Below are 20050 nucleotides of genomic sequence, written 5' to 3'. Positions count from 1 at the left end.
TTGCAATATTTCCCTTTTATTTATCAATACTTATTCCACGATTCCTTTTTCGGAATCTACTATTAATTTTCCTCCAACTGTCACATAAAAAAAAATCAGTTTCCTCTGAATCTAAATGTCTGTCGGCCTGTGTTCTTATTTCCTTCTGAACACTCTTCTTGTTTACTCCCGTTACTACGATACTGAACGCTTTCTGTCAGCTGTCAATCACACATCAAACTTCTCGGCGAGCATGCGCACTCCATGAAAGTGGCAAGCGAGAAACTAAGTATAATGGCTGACACATTGTCTCTGTTAGCGACAAGAGAATGTCTTCAAAAAATACAAACACTTAATAATTCTAAACTACAATAAAATTCCTTTAAAGTAACACAACTATTCAAATCTGGTAAGTACGCCAATTTTTTTTTAACTTCTTTACAATTCATTTTGACAAAACAATTTCAATAACAGGCACATCGCAAGTGCCGACAAGGCATGTTATGAAACTAAAACTAATAAACAATACGTAAAAATATTCAGAATTTTAAATTATGATTATTTTTACATCACCAGTAATGTGAGAATCTAAACATATCAGTTCGTCTTGTATTTTTGTCAATTTCTGCACTTCGGCTTGAGTTTTTTCCTTTCTAAAATAAATAAAACCATTAAGTATATTGCTTATATGCTCTGCATAACCCTTGGCATCATTTTGTATTCTATATCTAATAAAAGAAATGCATAACTTTTTATGCATTTCTTTTTAAATGATTGTAGATTGTACTTAATGAAGAAAAGAGCCTGAAAGGCTTCAATTCGGCAGTGAAACTTATTTAAAAGGAGGATATTATTTATACCAACTAGGCATGTAAATCTATTACAAGAAGAAGAAATCATTAGAATGCTATATTAACCACGATTAACAGATTACCAAAAAGAAGACAAAATTAATGAAGAGGAAGAAGAATGGAAAACTTTAATAAATATAATTCATAAGGCAGTCTCTGAAGTACTCAAAAAGAAAAAGAAAATATTAAAAAAGAAAACATTGAAAATTTGGAACGTAGCTACAGAAAATGTGATAAAAAAAGGAAACAAAAATATAGCTAAAACTACAATAAAGTTATCAAGATTCTTGGAGAAAGATTTATTAATAAAACAGAAAAAGATATACATGGAAGATAAGATATAGCCTAAAAAATATTAAAGAAATCAAACAAGAGAAAAAATTGGTAGACCATTGTAAGAATGTATTATATGCCCCCAATTTATCAACAGAATATAAAATTGAAGAAATCAGTATTGATATAGAACAATTAGATAGGAAGAACTAAAAGGAACAAAAAAAAAAAAAAATAGAGAATCAACTGGGTTATATGGTATAAGGAGCCTTGTAGCTCAAGTCAGTATAGACGAAGCCCTTTGGTTGGAAAGACCTGGGTTCGATTCTTGTCTATGACATAAGGAATCTTTATCTGGTCTCTTTTAACAAAAGGTGAGTTAGTTGGTCTCATATGGAGACACGGGATTTTTTCCCCCCAGAAACTCGGGTTTTTCGTCCCCCCAGAACAGGCAAATCGGCCCTGTGAACACACATGGATTATAGTCATGAATATGTCCCAGCCATATGCCGGTCCTGAGCCTGGATAAAATCAGGGGGTTGGGGAAAGCGATGGTGAACTACCCTGTAAAAATCTCACCAGGAATACTTTGTGGGCGATGCCTACAAAGTCACCTACAGTAGAAACGAAAGAAAGGTAAAACCAGGTTACTTGGGTTTTTCATCCCTCAAAACAGGCAAACTAGTCCCGTGAAAACACATGGCTACAGTTATAAAATATAAGTAAGGCAATGGGAAACCACCTTGCTTTATAATCATCTATCTAGTATGATAGCATATATAACTACCCACACCAGCACTATGGCTGAGGGAATAGGAGATGGTATAAATACCAAGCTTTTGGAAGCATCGTTGAGAATATTTACATAAAAAATTCTTAAATAGCTACTCAAGGAAATGTGAAGTTCCATCAGATTAGTTACAAGCTAAGTTATATCTATTAAAGAAAGGAGACAAAGATGATTATGGAAATTACAGAAGAATAAGCTTATTTGGTAATTAGTTTACGGAATTAACAACGCATATAAAGTATATTAATTAAAGATAACTTTAATGAATAACTTCTATATTATCAAAGAATCTTCAGCAGCTCTAAAAAACGTTCCTAACCTCAACAAATTTGGGTGCATGAAACTGCCCCAAATTTGGGAGACTTTCATTATGAGAACTTCAGCCCAACTGCCAAGACTACCAAATTAGCCCGCAAGAGGGCACCATTAGGACTTTAGGAACAATATTAGTTTCTTGCTTTCTTCCTCATTTGCTTTGTGTTAGTGCCTGCGTGCACATACATCTTTATGTTCCTGAAGATGGCAATGTGACGTTGCCAAAATATAGAAGTTATTCATTAAAGTTATCTTTAATTAATATACTTTATATGCGTTGTTAATTCCGTAAACTAATTAGCAGTTATGTCTGACCAACGTATAAGCCTTGCTACTAGAATCGTGATCATCCACGGAGATGCTATCGCACGAAAGGCCCGTCAATACGGAAAATTGAGGTTGAAGATATCGAGGCAAATAAATCGTCTGACGTTCCTAAAATGCTGCCGGGATAACAAAGTGATCCCTAATTGTGTTAAATTGAAGCACCGCTTTACTTCCGAGAAAGCTCTGCGCATTTATAATCGCACTAGCTTCGCCCTGTTAAGAGAACAAATTACTGCGACGCGCGTTCTCCTTGCCAACGAAAACAAAACCTTATGGGCGATAGAGGAAGAGCTTTCGGATACACTCGGCCGAGATCTATGGTCGATACTTTATGACGTCTCATGCACATTGGCAAAAAAAGAATTCGAAAAAATACGAAAACCTGACAAAGAATTCTACTTCCTTACCACAGCCACCCCTCAACACTGTAGTCAACCTCTCATCGGCAGTTTTAAAGCCTGAAGCACTCACCACACTCTCACGTGGTCACAATTTCGCATTAGCTCCAAAAATAATACCTGCCGAAGAAATCATGATCCAGATAGAACGTGGGATTCGCAACCTGCCTAACCATATCGCCAACAACGTTAGACTGGATGTAGTCGGTGTTCTCACAAAAGCCAAACCTCCAAAAACCAACTTATCCAAAAACGAATATGCAGCCCTATAGGAATTGAAAAACAACAAAAAAATAGTAATCACCAAGGCGGATAAGGGAAACGCCACTGTGGTGCTCAATCAAAAAGACTACAAAGGTAAGCTAACTGCTTTAGTACTAGACCGTACGACTTACCTCCCCATTGAATATAATCCGACCAGCTCTCAGATTAGAACTCTCCACAGACTCCTTAAGAAGGTCACTTCTTGGCCTGTGGAAGTCACCAACAAACTAAAACCTTATAACTCTAGACCCCCCCCGATTATATGGACTCCCAAAAATACATAAACAAAATGTGCCATTGCGTCCCATAGTGGATTGCATTGATTCCCCCACATATAAATTAGCCAAACATTTAGCCAAAACGCTCACACACTACACTGGCAACACACCATCACACATAAAAAAACTCAGCCCACTTTAAAGCCAGTATAGAAAACCTCACACTCCAACACACTGACATAATGGTCAATTTTGACGTCTCCTCCCTATTCACTAATGTCCCACTCAAAGAAACCCTAGAGCTCATCCAAGCCAAGTTTCCTCCCAATATCTCAGCCCTTTTTCAGTTCACAATGAACTCAGGCTATTTCGTTTGGCAAGGAAAGTTCTACAAACAGATAGAGGGGACAGCCATGGGGTCACCGCTTTCCCCACCCTTGGCCAATTTCTTTATGGAGACATTTGAAGAGAAAGCCTTAAACTCCGCCCCACAAAAACCCACTATTTGGCTTCGTTATGTGGATGATGTGTTTGCTATTTGGCCACATGGCTCAGACACACTCCATTCCTTCCTAACACACTTAAACAACCAATACCCCAGAGTCCAGTTCACCTTAGAAAAAGAAGAAAACAACACCCTCCCCTTCCTAGACACTTTAATCACCCGCCAGCTTGATGGATCTTTGGTTTTCTCTGTTCACAGAAAACCCACCCATACTGGCAGATACATTCACCAGCAATTCCCCCCTCCCCACAACAATACGGGGTTATAAAAACACTATATAACAGGGCAAAATTAATCTGCTCAGATGACAAGGCCCTAACTACTGAACTAAACCACATCCTCAACACTTTCTTAGCCAGTGGCTATAACCCCAAAAAAATCCAAAAAATACTAAAACCAGTAAACCACAACCCCCCTCCCCCTCCTCCACAATAAAGATTACACCGTCTATCACCATCTCCTACATCCAGGGCACCTCTGAGAAAATAACCAATATCCTCAAAAAAATATGACCTTACTTCCTGTTACAGACCATATAAAAAGTTGGCATCCCTTATCTGCTCTACCAAAGACCAACTACTTCCCCTAGACCTACCTGGTGTATACCAGGTCCCTTGCAGCTGCAAATTGTCCTACTTTGGCTAAACAGGCAGAACAACAAATATCAGGATTTCAGAACACCAAGACTACATCCGGTTTCACCAGTAAAGCCGCTCTGGGCTGGCAGACCATGCCTTAGATACCCACCATAAAATTCGTTGGAAGAAAAAAAAAAAATTCATCGCAGCAAGTTTAAATACGAAAGATTATTCAAAGAATCTTCAGCAGCTCTGAAAAACGTTCCTAACCTCAACAAATTTGGGTGCATGAAACTACCCCAAATTTGGGAGACTTACATTATGAGAACTTCAGCCCAACTGCCAAGACTACCAAATTAGCCTGCAAGAGGGCACCATTAGGACTTTAGGAACAATATTAGTTTCTTGCTTTCTTCCTCATTTGCTTTGTGTTAGTGCCTGCGTGCACATACCATATCTTTATGTTCCTGAAGATGGCAATGTGACATTGCCGAAATATAGAAGTTATTCATTAAAGTTATCTTTAATTAATATACTTTATATGCATTGTTAATTCCGTAAACTAATTACCAGTTATGTCTGACCAACGTATAAGCCTTGCTACTAGAATAAGCTTATTAAATACAGGTTACAAAATATACACTAAAATTTTGAATAAAAGACTTGGATATATATTGCAAACAATTTATTCTCAGAAGAACAAAATGGTTTCAGATATGGAAGATCATGTACAGACAATATTTGTATTTTCAAACAAATCATTGAAAAAAAAATATAAGAATTTCGAGACTCATTTGGCCTATATAGAGTATGAGAAAGCTTTTGATAAAATACATAGAGAAAAATTATGGAGTATAATGAAAAAAGCAATGATGTCCATTACATTTAGTACAAGCTATACATGGTTTATATAAAGACAAAAAGTTGCAAATTAAGTAATAAATTAACAAATGAGATAGAAATTAATCAAGGTGAAAGACAGGTGTGGTTAACTCCAACTCTATTCGACGTTATTATTAATAAGAGAGACCTCCAGGGAGGCCACATACTACACACACACACACACACACACACACACACACACACACACACCAGCTATCATACTTATTCTTGAATTCATTCGCATTGCTTGCACTCACAACATCCAGTGGCAATCCATTCCGATCACGCCCCACCCTTTGAGAGAAAAAATCTAGTCCTCGCCCACTTTTTAGTGGTTGCCCTTTCTCCACCCCATCCTCCATAAATTGAAAAATTTCATCAATTGAAATCCTGTATGACCCTTTCAAAGTTTGTAAATCTCAATCATATCTCCCCTCTTTCTCCTGTCTGCAGTCTACAAATTCTCAATCTGTCTTCATACTTAGTATTATCCAATCCTGATATCATTTTTAACACCCTCCTTTGTACTCTCTCCAATATATCAAAATCACAACAGAAACCAGGAGACTAGACCTGCACACAATAGTGTCCAAGTGAGATCTTATCAAGGCCTTGTAAAGAGGAAAAATAACATCCTTTTCTTTACCTGTGAACGTTCGTTTCAGCATTCTTATAATAGTTTACCTTATTATTATGGCTATAGGCTAGTGGGTGCCCTGTTCCCACCACCTGGGCATCAACTACCCAAATGTCACCATCTCTTTTAATCACTAAGTCAGGCTTATGCAAATCCGTAGAGGTCCTATAATGTGATCCTTAAATCTTGCAGACTCGCATCCCCCATACCACTTTTTTGATACCTGTCAGTCAGCCATCCTCTTATCCATCTAATATTCTATAACTAAGCAGCAGCAACAACAATTTTTTCCTGAAGAATTTTGCAAAACAACTGAGAAGGGGTACATGTGAGAGCAAGTCTTTAATGCAAGTGAGTCTGGGCTTTGCAGGAAGAGAATGACTAACAGGTTCTATGTTACCCAAGAAGAAAAATAGATGCTAGGATATCAAGCAAGATAGAGTGAAACTTTAATTTGTTCAAATACAGGAGATGATATAATCAAATCCACTATGCTTTACTATTCCAGAAACCTGAACTTTTATTGAACAGTGACAGCTGGATGTACATTTACTTAAGAAACAATGTGTTTTCTGAGAGGTGAGTAACTGGGGTGGGGGGGGCATCAATTATTTCAAGATTTTTGCTATTTGCAGTAAGTCTTGGAATGTGTCCCCCACAAATATTGAGGAAACTATACATAATATGAAATGCATGGAGGTAACTTATTATGTCTGTACACAAATGTCAGGAGTGAACAAAGGGGTTGAGTTTGTCGCCTTGGTGAATACATTGTGGCTTAAAAATACTGACATTAGTGAGATCTCACTATCAGAGCCAGATACACTAACTAATATCAAGTGTAAACCGAACAGTATTTGTAAGAAGGATGGACAAGCTAGGAGAGCAGGGAGTGTGACAATATCAGATGATTTGAGTCCAGTTAAGACTCAAAGCTATGATTACAATACTGGTAGCAATTTTACATGTAGCAGTAAAATTGCTCCTGTAAAAAATTGTAGCAGTAAAATTGCTACCTTAAAGTTTAAAGCCATCTCATGTGAGGTGGGATCTAACAAGATCAAATACGTAGTGGGGTGTTGTTAGAACTAATGGATCAGTTGCTGATGAAGATGAAATACATCAGCAAATAAACCTACTAGGTACTAAACATTTTTTCGAACATTGGGTAGCAGTGAAATCTCATGAAAAGAATGAAGCCAAATTTACCGAGTTGTTGTGAGATAACTTCCTTAACAGCATGTGACAGAAGGAACTAAAAGTCAAAGAGTATTCAAGTTGATTATAGTGTCAAGAGGATTTCAGCTAAAGACATGACTGTTCTGCCTCCACTTGATGATAGTGATCATACTTACCTGGAAGTGGCTATGTATATGAATGTTCCATTCAGAAAAGGTGACATGCCAAACTACAAAGCAATAAATCATATCCAAGAAGAATACTAGATTCAGTGCCATGGTATCAGTTGCTAGATAGGAAGGATATCAGCAGTGCATGGGAAGTAGTAAGAAAAATACATGAATGAGTTATAATCATTGTACAGGCTGTATCGAAACCTAAATGCGAGTATAAAAAGAAAGAGATTCTGCAAATTAAAGACAACGCTAAAGAATTCTATCATTATGCAACAAGTAAAAAAAAAAAAAAAAGAAGAAGAACAAATGTGAAAGAATAACTCTGCTAAATGTGGATGGTATGTGAGTGTGTTCGACTAATAAGTGCCCAATTTTCTAAAAGCTATCAACCTGGTATGCAGCAATAGTGCTCAATGCCACTTCTATAGCAACTGAGTTAATTAAGAAGCTGCTGCAAAAACTAAGTAAGAATTCCACAATATGGGCTGACATGATGTCAGATCAGAAGCTAAAAGAAAGTGTGTGCAGAAATCTTGCAGAAAAAGTCTGCAAGATTTAAGATACTCCAGAGATCAAGCCTTGGTCCATTGTTATTCAATCTCTACTTTAAAGATATTGGGAAAGATTTTGTAGGAGACTATAGATAACTGCTGACAATGCAAACATAGGTAGGGTAATCAGGACTGCAACTAACATGCAATAGATGCAGAATAATTTGAACAGGCTGGAAGTGTAGGCATATGAAAATGGCTCTCAGTTCAATGTTAGTAAATGTAAAGTTATGCAATTTAGTGTGATGAGATATTGAATGGCATATTATACTGACAGGATTATGCTAAAAGTAACTGATTAGATTAGATTAGGTATCTTGGCATTTTAGTATATGGGAAGCTGAAATTAAGGGCTGCATAAGCAAAGATTGCATATACAACTCAGAGGATATCTACAATGTTGAAACACTGACATGTAAGGAATAAGAAAGTTGTTTTGCCCATTTCCAAGGTTTTGGTATGACCTTATCTGGATTACTGTGCACAGATCTTGTCTGCTGGTTTCAAGGGTAGTGCAGGGTGCAATGCGACTATTATAGATGATATCAAGAACTAATAGATGCACATGAGAACAGATTGAAAATTTGTGGAGAGCAGATGTTTATTAGATTTTAGTAGAATTTTCTCTCATAGAGCATGTATGCTTGGAATGGCTTGCCTTTGGAAGTGGCAAGTGCAAGTAATGTGAATGAATTTAAGAGAATGTATGCATGTGGTGCGAGTGATGTGCGCACTCTCTTTATTAGTCTCTGACTCTCTGGAGGTCTCTTGTAATAATAATATTCATGTTTACTAAAGAAAGAGCCACACGGCTTAATTTTTTGGTGATGTAAAATTACATAGGCAAAGTGGATAATAGATCCAACATTATTTCAAAGCCGAATGTTTGTAGAAACTATGAAAGTTTCAGAAAATTGACCTGAGAGCTTACAAGAATACATCAGCGTTGCCTTAACTTGCACTACTTAAAAGACAAGAATGCTGTTCAGGCTTCCATATATTCACCTTTTATTAGAGCATTTTTTTAAGATTTCACTGGCCTGCCAGCTGTTTTGAACTGGTTGGTTCTCTTCAGAGACCAGGCAAAAACCTTAAGAAAGCAAAAACTCTTATTCAGTACTAAGGAAATCAAATGTCGGAGAAATGCATTTTTCGTAAGTGAACTCTTGATCAGTGCATAAAAACAATTACTAAAGAAAGAGCCATATGGCTTCATTTTGGTGATGTAAAATTACATAAGCAAAGTGAATATTAGATCCAACATTATTTCAGAGCCAAATGTTTGCAGAAACTATGAGTTTTGTAAAATTCACCTGAGAGCTTATGAGAATGCAATCCTCGGCATTGGATTCACCTTAGCTTGCACTACTTAAAAGAAATGTCTTTTAAGTAATAAATTACTTTTAAATATTCCAAAATACATTTCTCTGATATTTGATTTCCTTAGTACTGAATGAGAGTTTTTGCTCTCTTAAGGTTTTTACCTGGTCTCTGAAATAGAACCAACTAGTTCAAAACAGCTGTTAGGCCAGTGAAACCTTAAAAAAATGCACTAATAAAAGGTGAATATATGGAAACCTGAAGAGCACTCATGCCTTTTAAGTAGTGCAAATTAAAGCAACTCCGATGTATTTTTGTAAGCTCTCAGATTATGAAACATTTGGCTTTGAAATAATGTTGGATCTAATATTCACTTCCTATGTGATATTCATGTTGATGTTTAGTGGAAAAAAAAAAAAAACTTCAGGCCTTGCCAAAAATTAGCTACTGTTATCGTCTCACCTAAAGATCCTCTCCACCACCTGAACCATACTGGGATGTACAGTATTCCTTGTTCCCACGAGTTCAAATACTTCATATAAACAGGAAGAACTTTTAAATCTGTCTAGAAGACAGAATATATCCTTCATCTACACCACACTACAGTTGTTCTAGGGTGGCATATCATAACATAGATACAGATCACTGGATCCAAAAAAAAAGGGGGGGGGAATCCCCTCCTATACAAAAATAGATTAAAATTAGACTATTTCTGGAATCTGCCACACCACAACAACATTCCACAGACTTAAACAAATTTGGCTGCATAATAACTTTCACAAAAATCTAGGATACCATCATTTTGAGACCATCAGTGAATGTCCATCATTGCACACAGTGAAGACCATAGGAGCCCACTTCTACAATCAGTCTGTGTTTGCCTTCATAGCAGAAAGGCACATCCATGAAGGCACACTAGTTAAGTATGCCTGCATGCATATGCTCAATATATTGCTTTATGCCCATGAAGATGCCTTCATGACCAAGGCAAAATATTGGTTTAGTAATCTAATTAGCTAAATAAATAAGTTTAGTTAGTTAATTATTAGAGCTTTACACATCTGCTTTTCCCCACAAAACATAAACATGAATGATAGTCAACATCCAAGCATCCATACCAGATTATAATAATAATAATATGTATTCATTTTATTATATTATTCCATTTAATTATTATTATTATTATGCGACACCTCCAGGGAGTCCAAAGACTCATCGAGGGAGGGCACCTACTCTACTTCTCTCCGTCTCTGTCACCATCTACTGCCTACCACCACTAGTATCTTCACAGGCAATCACAAACATCCATGCCCATGGTGGGATTTCAACCCACAGCCTTTTGGATGGAGAGCAGATATGCTAACCACTCGGCCAACCAAGCCAGCAAAAAGGCTTAGAAAAAATCCTCTTGCAAGTGACTAGAATCGAACTGATGAGCTCCTTCATTGAGTGCTTTATTAGCACTGAAGAGGGCAAACACCACTTCTACTGAGCTACACAGGCTCTACGCCTATTAGGTCTGGTTGATTTTCAGATGTGAGCATATGGCCTATGATGGGATTTATTAGTAATAATAAGAAAATTTTCATATAGAAGACAGCAAAACTATATGTATATTTATAATTTTAAGTTATATGATTTAATACATTTTCAAAAACAGCAAATTTCTATTTGGCACAAATTATGACATTAGACAAAGAATAAGGAAAATTTTTTCTCAGTTTCTTTTCTTATGAAGCAATGAAAAAAAAATGAGGCTAGAAAATGTTTCAATTTTCTGATATCCAGCAAGGTTTACTAAAAATATATGGGACCATGTTAAAAAAAATAAAATAAAATAACATAATACTAACTTCATAATTTTCAGAAACATACCTTTCTGCAATAGCTTTTGCTAGAAGGGATTTGCGTTTGGCATTTTCTTCTTTCATTTGTTTCTGTCTTTGCTCAAACTCATAAAGTGTATTTAGCCTATATATAATTTTTAAAAAATGAGCACAAAAAATTTAAAACAAAAACAATGTTTATTATTAATTATCAAAAGGGCTCTTATAATAATGTTTCTTCCTTATGGTTATAATATACTGAACATTTAGTGTTATAAGTTTAAAGGGTGCAATGATATTTTTATGAAAAGACAGAGTTATTGTATGACAGGAAGGCTACTTTTAAGTCATAACAATGACCCAAGTAACCAAATATTTAAATTTTTAAAGCCTTAATTCAGTGATTTCTACTGATATACAATTATACAGCTGTATCTGGTTTCTTTTGTGTGTATAAATGTATGAAAACAAAGTGAATAACTGCAACCTGTACTTTTTGACATGATTTTTCATAATTTACAAGCCTGTTTAAAGAAGTGTGGGATTGATATATATATATAAAAATTAAAATGAGAGTATGTAAAATATCATCATGGGAGGCAGACACTATTGCACACAATGCTCATTGAACCATGCCTTAAACTGATTCAGTGTGTTTACATTGACAACACACTCAGGCAATGCATTCCACTCACCAACCACTCTCCATGCCAAGAACCTACTCCTCACTCCCCTGCTCACACCCTGCTTATACATTTCCCAGTGATGGCCTCTTGTTATATACCCCCACTCCACAATTCTCTGAAAAGTCTCTTCCATGTCAACCTGATACTAACTCAATCATATACCCCTCCTCCTATTCACAGGGCTTTGCAATTTACATTCTCTCAATCTGTCCTCGTACTCCACATTCCAAAGGCCACTGACCAACTCTGTGAATCTTCTGTGGACCCTTTCTAACATATCCTTGTCACCATAAAAATCCAGCAACCAAATCTCTGCACAATAATCCATATGAGGCCTGATCAAGTCTTTATACGATGGCATCATAACCTCTTTATTTCTGCATGTCAGGGTCCTCCACATCATCGCCACCATCGGATCCGACGTTTTCACAAAATTTGCAATGTGGTTCCTGAATTTCATGTCCTTTTCCACCACCACCACTCCCAGACCTCTCATCTCTCTACCTCCTTTAAAGTTTCCCCACCAAGTGTATACTTTGCATCCCATCATTGTTTATCGAATTTCAAAACATTACACTATGCAACATTGAACTGAATTGAATTGAACCACTTACTTGCCCATTCATGCAATCTGTTCAAGTACTCCTGTAGAGCCACAACATCTGCTTGACTCTGCATTGCTCTCCCCAATTTTGCATAATCTGCAAACAGCTGCATATCACTAGTTAAACCAATCCCAATATTATTAATATATAAAATGAACAACAATGGTGCCAAAACTGACTCCTGCAGTACACCACTAGTGACTTTCCTTTTTTGGGATACTGCACCCCAATACACAACTTTCTGATATCTATCTGACAGCCAGTCACTGATTCAACTCAGAAGTCCAATCCCATCTGTTTCAATTTATTTAACAGCTTGTTTTGTAGCAGTCTATCAAAAACTTTTGCAAAATTCAAGTATACCACTGTAAATGCATCTCCCCTGTCCAAGGTATTTGTCACCTTATTATAGTACATAAGTTAGTAAAACATGATCTCTCTTTAACAAAGCCATGCTGATAACCACAGAGAATACTGTTGTTATCTCTAGTACTTTCCACAATTCCAGATATACAGATTGGCCTATAATTTGAAGCCACATCCTTATCATCACCTTTATTCAGCGGAACAATTTTACCTTTTTTCCACCCTCTTGAAATCTTTGCTGTTGTAAGATTCTTCTTATATAGGCATGCCAATGCTACTGCCAATTCCCTTAAGATGTGCAGTGATATGTCATCAAATTCTATCGTCTTATTGACATTAAGGTTATTTATTTCCTCAAATACCTCCTAATCACTCACAATTAAGCCATCCTCTCCTCTACACTTACATTCCTCATTATTCCACTCTGATCAGGATGAAACACCCTTATAAATTGATCACTGAATACCTGCAGCAGTTACCATTCTATCATTTTCATCCATTAACACCATCTTACCATAATCATTCCTCCTTCTACTTGCAATATATCTAAAAAAAACACTAGGTTTTGTTGAAAATTTTTCCTTGGTTATACAATAAATTAAAGATACCAAGAAATTATATATTTTGTTTAATCCTTTATCCAAGTGTAAGCAAACAAAGTTTAAGCCTGAAGCATTTTCAGGCGCAAACTTTGTTTTATAGTATAACCAAGTGGAAAAACTTTCAACAACTATCTCTAATCCAGAGTATTAAAATAATAAGGTATGACAAATTTCGGCAACTTGTATATGAAAAATATGACTTCTGCATTACTTCAACCTTGTTATCACCTCTGGGTCTGGCTCCCACTGATGAGACCTCAATAAAGGTCGAAACCAGTCTGGGTAGTGACCCTTCCCATAATGCAAAGCATTATACAAGTCAACAAGGAGATGTGCTTTGCATTATGGGATACTAAGGCAAGTAATGTGAAGTCATACCACCTTTACCACAAGTTGCCCCAGTCCTGAAAATACCTCAGGTGCAAACTTTGTTTGCTTACTTACACTTGGATAAAGGATTAAACCAAGTATATAATATCTTGGTATCTTTAACTCTCTAGGGTTTTTCTTCACCTGATTTGTCAATTTCTGCTCATATTGCACTTTTGTTTTCCTTACTAACTGAGTCACTCTTCTGGCTTGTTCTTTATACTCTTCATGTAACTGATTACCATTATTCATCTTGTACTATCTCCAAAGTGCCTTCTTTCATATTTCATGCTTTCATTCATCCATTTTACACCTATCTTATTCAGCCTTTTGGCCTTCAGAATACATTCACACATTGATGGGGTTATGTATTTCTTTTCAGTTACCAAGCAGCATTTATTTCCTTACCCTCGACTCATTCCATGCTATAGATCCAAACTATCTTCTAAGTTTGGCATAATCATCCTTGGCATAATGCCACATATATCCTTTCCTGTCTGCATGGCTAGCCACAACCCAGGTGATCATTTCATGATCACGCTCACCAACTGGAGGAAAGTGTGAAACCCCACTCACAATTACATCCTCGGATGAAATGACCAGATCTAAAACTCTCGATCTTTGCATACTTTCTTTTACATGCTGCCTGAGATAGTTATCTCTCAAGAACTCGAAAAATTCATTTTCCTTATTTCCAAGTGCCATCTCTTCATTCCAATTTATACTGCCATAATTAAAATCACCCACAATAATTACTCTTTATTTGTTCACTAATCCAAGTCGTTTATACATTTCTTCATTACCACCCTCCACATTCCCTGGTCTATAGCAACATCCAACTAAATATGTCATCTTGTCAACCTCAACTTTACACCACACTGCCTCATAACTATTCCCACTGTTTCCCCCTCTTTCATGTCTACCCGATGTAGACATAATTCCCCTGCTATCATCATTAGCATTTCCCCCTCCCTACTTCTCTTTTCTATCCTAGCAAAAAAATACTATATCCTTCCATTTCCATTAGGATATCGTCTTCATTCAACCATGTTTCACTTATTCCAATGATTTTGAGGTAATAAACTCAATCAATGAAACCATTTCATCTCCATTATTTCTGATACTTCTGGCATTTGCAAACAAACAAAACAGCTCATTTTTAGGTCTATAACCAGTCCTGTCCAAGCCACTGGCTAGTTGTGTTTTTCCCCACCACACCTGCCCGTGCCACTTACCACATATGAGGCATGTTCAAAAAATGACCGAACTTTTTAAATACCATACCAAGATAGCAGCCACAGTACAGAGAGTGTGCTCTGGCTACTAAGCACACCTAGCAACAAACTGTCATTTGCCACGTTCTGCTAAGAGCATTATTCGTCGAGTTACATCCGCTAAAGTGAGCACGTTTACAAGCTATTTGTCAGATTAGTGACAAAGTGACAATGAAAGAGCTTGAAGAACGTGTGTGCGTGCGTATGTGTGTGTGAAATTTTGCTACTAACTTGGTAATAATTTTACAGAGGTATTTCAATTGAAAGTGGCACTAGTCATTAGTGAACATGGCGGTAGTGTTGAGTTGTGCTGGAAAACATGTAACTGATTTTAAATTAAAGTATAGTGTGCCTTTTTGTCTCAAATTGTGCTGCAGCTGTGCTTCGTTTGGATACAAGTGTCCTTCAGTGGTGTTATCGTTTGGAACTTTGTTGTATATATTGTGTTTTCGTTGCTGTTTGTTTCACTACTATAGTGACTAAAGATGGCGTCCAACAAGAGACATACGTCAGCAGCTCAGAAGACTTCTATACGAAAGTCTGGCTCAGCACTGGATTTTTTGCAGTGGATGCGTTGTGGAAACTGTTATATGTATGCGCTGAGGAATGTGAAGGATCTGTGGACTGTTTGGCTAAACGAGAAGAATGAAAATGTTGACGTATGTGAGAAGTGTTAGGCTGGAGCAATTAGGAATGGAAGCAGATGTCGAGACCGTAGCAGATGAACTTCGGCAGGAGTTTGGGAAAATGAAAAGTGACCTTCATCTTTTGCAAGAGGAATTGGAAGTGCTCGGTAAGGGAGTTCTGGAAATTAAAACTGAGTTAAATGTGTTGAATAGAGAAATTAGGACTATGGCGATTACTCTAGCTGAAGTAACTAGAATAGGATTAAGTATGGGAGTGTCCTTGGTGATTGATGAAGAAATAAATAGTATGGGAGTGACTGAGAGTCAACAGAATGAAAGCACAAGAGGTCTAGAAGAAATGAGATGTCATGAGAGTGAGGGAGTAAGTAAAAGAGCATTGAGTAATGAAACTGGGAAAGTCATGCTGAATAACATAGAAAATGAGGCCGTGAGTGACTCTTGTTTGTACTTGTATGAAGTTATGAGTGGTAAAATATATGGTGATTCTATGATTAAGGGTATGGAGAGCGGTATGCCTGAGGAGTGCTTGACTGGTGGAACAATAGAGAAAGACAGTGGCTTTAGCAATAAAGAGAGGGCATGATGCAGAAAAGATGATAGTTATGGTGGGTACAAATGACCTGAGTGGTAGTATAAATCGGGTAGCAAAAGATTTAAGAACATTATTAGATATCATGAAGAAGAAAAGTGTCAATGGGAAGATAGTGTGTGTGCTACCTTGTTTTGACAATTATGAGTTAAGTAGACGAGTGATGATAATGAATGATATGACTGCAAAAATGTGCAAAAAAGAGGTCTGGAATTTGTTGATGTCTGGAGTGTGTTTGAAGGCAAAAGACAGCTGTATGCAAGAGATGGGTTGCATCTGAACATGGAAGGTCATAAGCGATTGAAGAAGTTACTGTTTTCTGAACAAGTTGAAGTAATTGAGCAGGGAAACTAAAATTGAAACGGTTGCGTGTAAGAGGGAGAAACTTAAGCAGTGATTGTATAATTGTTGATTCTTATTCGCGGAATAAATTGCAGAATAGAGGGGATAAAAATCGGCATGGGACTACTGAAATTAGTGACATTTATATCAGTTCTAAAGCTGGTACAAGAACTAAAGGGAATCTGCAATTTTTGTATACAAATGCAAGAAGCATTCGAAATAAGAGGGAAGATTTTTTGGCATTAGTCAGTGCAATCTCACCAAAAGTTGTAGGCATTAGTGAAACTTGGCTGTTAGCAGAAGATGTGGTCACTGGAATTGAATGTGATGGATACAGAATTTTCAGGGAGGATAGAGAAGATAGAATGGGGGGGAGGAGTACTGCTGATGACAGCTGAGTTGCAGCCAAAGAAAGTAGTATATCAAGATGACAGACATGTGAATGATAGTAAATTTGAGGCGGTCTGGTGTGAAATAGTGACCAATGCAACCAAATATACAGTTGGTTGCTGCTATAGGCCAGGGGGATATAGGGGGTGATATTAAATTAATGCATCAGCAAATTAGCGAAATGAGTGCAGGGTAGTGATTATTATGGGGGATTTTAATTATGGTGATATCAGTTGGAAGGAGGAAATATCACTTGGCAAAAAGAAAATGGAATTCATACATCATTTACAAGATAATTACTTGAAACAGCACATAACTGAAGGGACGTGGTGTGAGAGTGTTGGACCTGGTCACTGGTTCAGAGGATATATGCATAAGTAAGGTGTCCTCGTTACCTCCAATTGGTGATAGCGATCATATGGTATTGACTTGGGAGGTTGCAAAATTTGTGGATTTCTCTCTTAAGAAGGGAGATACAGGGTGTTCGGGATAAATTTGACATATTTATAATTAATTATATTTTTCCGTAAGTTACATGTATTAACACACACTTCTCTTCATTTAAAAGGTTGGACCCTTCTTCATTCATATACAAGATGTCAGAAAGGATGGATAGCTGGAACCCACCTGAATCATGGAAGAGAATAACTTGTATCATGATGATTCGTGCCGGCCATCAAAATAAGGATATTTCGACTGCTGCCCAATGCTCCCTGAATACAGTAAAAACAATCAGGCATGAACTAGAGACTTGCAATGGTGACTACGAGGATGTAGCAAGAAGAAAGATCCCTAGCAGACGATCTGATTGCGTTCGTACAGCAGAATTCCTCGCAAATCTGCAGGAACAGGTGTTGAAGAACCCTGGCATTGGAATTCGGGCTTTGTCACGTGAAATGAATGTTGCAGCCTCTACTATGAAGCTTGCACTCAATGAAGACCTCCGCTACTACTCATACAAGCGCCGCAAAGGTCAGCTGCTTACAGAAAAGGCCCGTAAAAAATGTTTGATAAACGCGAAGAAACTTCTAAGCAGAGTGAAACATCCTGCGGAACCACAAACAATCTGGTTCTTTTCCGATGAGAAAAACTTTTGCCAGGATCAAAAACACAACACGCAGAATAACAGATGGCTTGCATACAGTACAAAGGACATTCCTCGTGTAATGCAGACTAAATTTCCCCAAACTGTGATGGTTTTCGGATGTGTATCCTCTGAAGGCAATGTGATGCCTCCGCATTTTTTCCAAGAGGGCCTCAGGTTGACTTCAGATGGCTACGTGGAGTTGCTAAACACTGTAGTCAAGCCCTGGATAACACGGGTAGCCAATGGTAGGCCGTATGTATGGCAGCAGGATTCGGCCCCTTGCCACACCTCTGGGAAAAGTCAAAAATGGTTGTCTGAAAATTTCTACGACTTCACCAGTCCAAATGTTTGGCCTCCAAACTCCCCAGACCTTAACCCCATGGATTATTTTGTATGGGGCGCAGTTGAAAAAGACACCAATCGCACTTCCAGTAATACAAAAGCCCAGTTAATGGATAAAATTAAAACAGTTTTTGCGGCCCTTCCCAGGGAGACTGTAGCATCAGCTTGTTCGAGGTTCCGAAGCAGAATTGAAGCTGTGATCGATGCTAATGGTGGTTATTTTGAGTAAATCTTGTTGATAGTATTGTAATTAACTCTGCCTGTAATGTTTTTTTGTCAATTCATTAAATTTAATAGATACAAAGAAGATTTTCTTTTTCCTTACGAAACTGTCAAATTTATCCCGAACACCCTGTATATATATATACAGGGTGTTCAGGATAAATTTGACACCCTGTATATATATATACAGGGTGTTCGGGATAAATTTGACAGTTTCGTAAGGAAAAAGAAAATCTTCTTTGTATCTATTAAATTTAATGAATTGACAAAAAAACATTACAGACAGAGTTAATTACAATACTATCAACAAGATTTACTCAAAATAACCACCATTAGCATCGATCACAGCTTCAATTCTGCTTCGGAACCTCGAACAAGCTGATGCTACAGTCTCCCTGGGAAGGGCCGCAAAAACTGTTTTAATTTTATCCATTAACTGGGCTTTTGTATTACTGGAAGTGCGATTGGTGTCTTTTTCAACTGCGCCCCATACAAAATAATCCATGGGGTTAAGGTCTGGGGAGTTTGGAGGCCAAACATTTGGACTGGTGAAGTCGTAGAAATTTTCAGACAACCATTTTTGACTTTTCCCAGAGGTGTGGCAAGGGGCCGAATCCTGCTGCCATACATACGGCCTACCATTGGCTACCCTTGTTATCCAGGGCTTGACTACAGTTAGCAACTCCACGAACAAAGCCCGAATTCCAATGCCAGGGTTCTTCAACACCTGTTCCTGCAGATTTGCGAGGAATTCTGCTGTACGAACGCAATCAGATCGTCTGCTAGGGATCTTTCTTCTTGCTACATCCTCGTAGTCACCATTGCAAGTCTCTAGTTCATGCCTGATTGTTTTTACTGTATTCAGGGAGTATTGGGAGCAGTCGTAATATCCTTATTTTGATGGCGGGCACGAATCATCATGATACAAGTTATTCTCTTCCATGATTCAGGTGGGTTCCAGCTATCCATCCTTTCTGACATCTTGTATATGAATGAAGAAGGGTCCAAACTTTTAAATGAAGAGAAGTGTGTGTTAATACATGTAACTTACGGAAAAATATAATTAATTATAAATATGTCAAATTTATCCCGAACACCCTGTATATACAGGGTGTTCGGGATAAATTCGGGAGACCATGGGGTTAAGGTCTCCCCAGACCTTAACCCCATGGATTATTTTGTATGGGGTACAGTTGAAAAAGACACCAATCGCACTTCCAGTAATACAAAAGCCCAGTTAATGGATAAAATTAAAACAGTTTTTGCGGCCCTTCCCAGGGAGACTGTAGCATCAGCTTGTTCGAGGTTCCGAAGCAGAATTGAAGCTGTGATCGATGCTAATGGTGGTTATTTTGAGTAAATCTTGTTGATAGTATTGTAATTAACTCTGCCTGTAATGTTTTTTTGTCAATTCATTAAATTTAATAGATACAAAGAAGATTTTCTTTTTCCTTACGAAA

General features: G+C 37.4%; 1 protein-coding gene across 1 annotated transcript in view; it reads right to left on the bottom strand.

The window, feature by feature from the left end:
* Gorab (Golgin, RAB6 interacting) overlaps window positions 1-20050 on the bottom strand; it is a 142655-nt gene that overhangs the window by 43753 nt on the left and 78852 nt on the right. The window contains exon 3 of the mRNA XM_090390949.1: window positions 11119-11214. Coding sequence (XP_090247075.1) covers window positions 11119-11214 — 96 coding nt within the window. The remainder of the gene's footprint in view (window positions 1-11118; window positions 11215-20050) is intronic.

The sequence above is a fragment of the Typopeltis vanoorti genome, chromosome 3 (genome assembly GCF_054136105.1).
Source record: "Typopeltis vanoorti isolate ZY-2024b chromosome 3, IOZ_Tvanoo_1.0, whole genome shotgun sequence".
NCBI lineage: Eukaryota > Metazoa > Arthropoda > Arachnida > Uropygi > Thelyphonidae > Typopeltis > Typopeltis vanoorti.
This window is presented reverse-complemented; position numbering and strand designations above follow the sequence as displayed.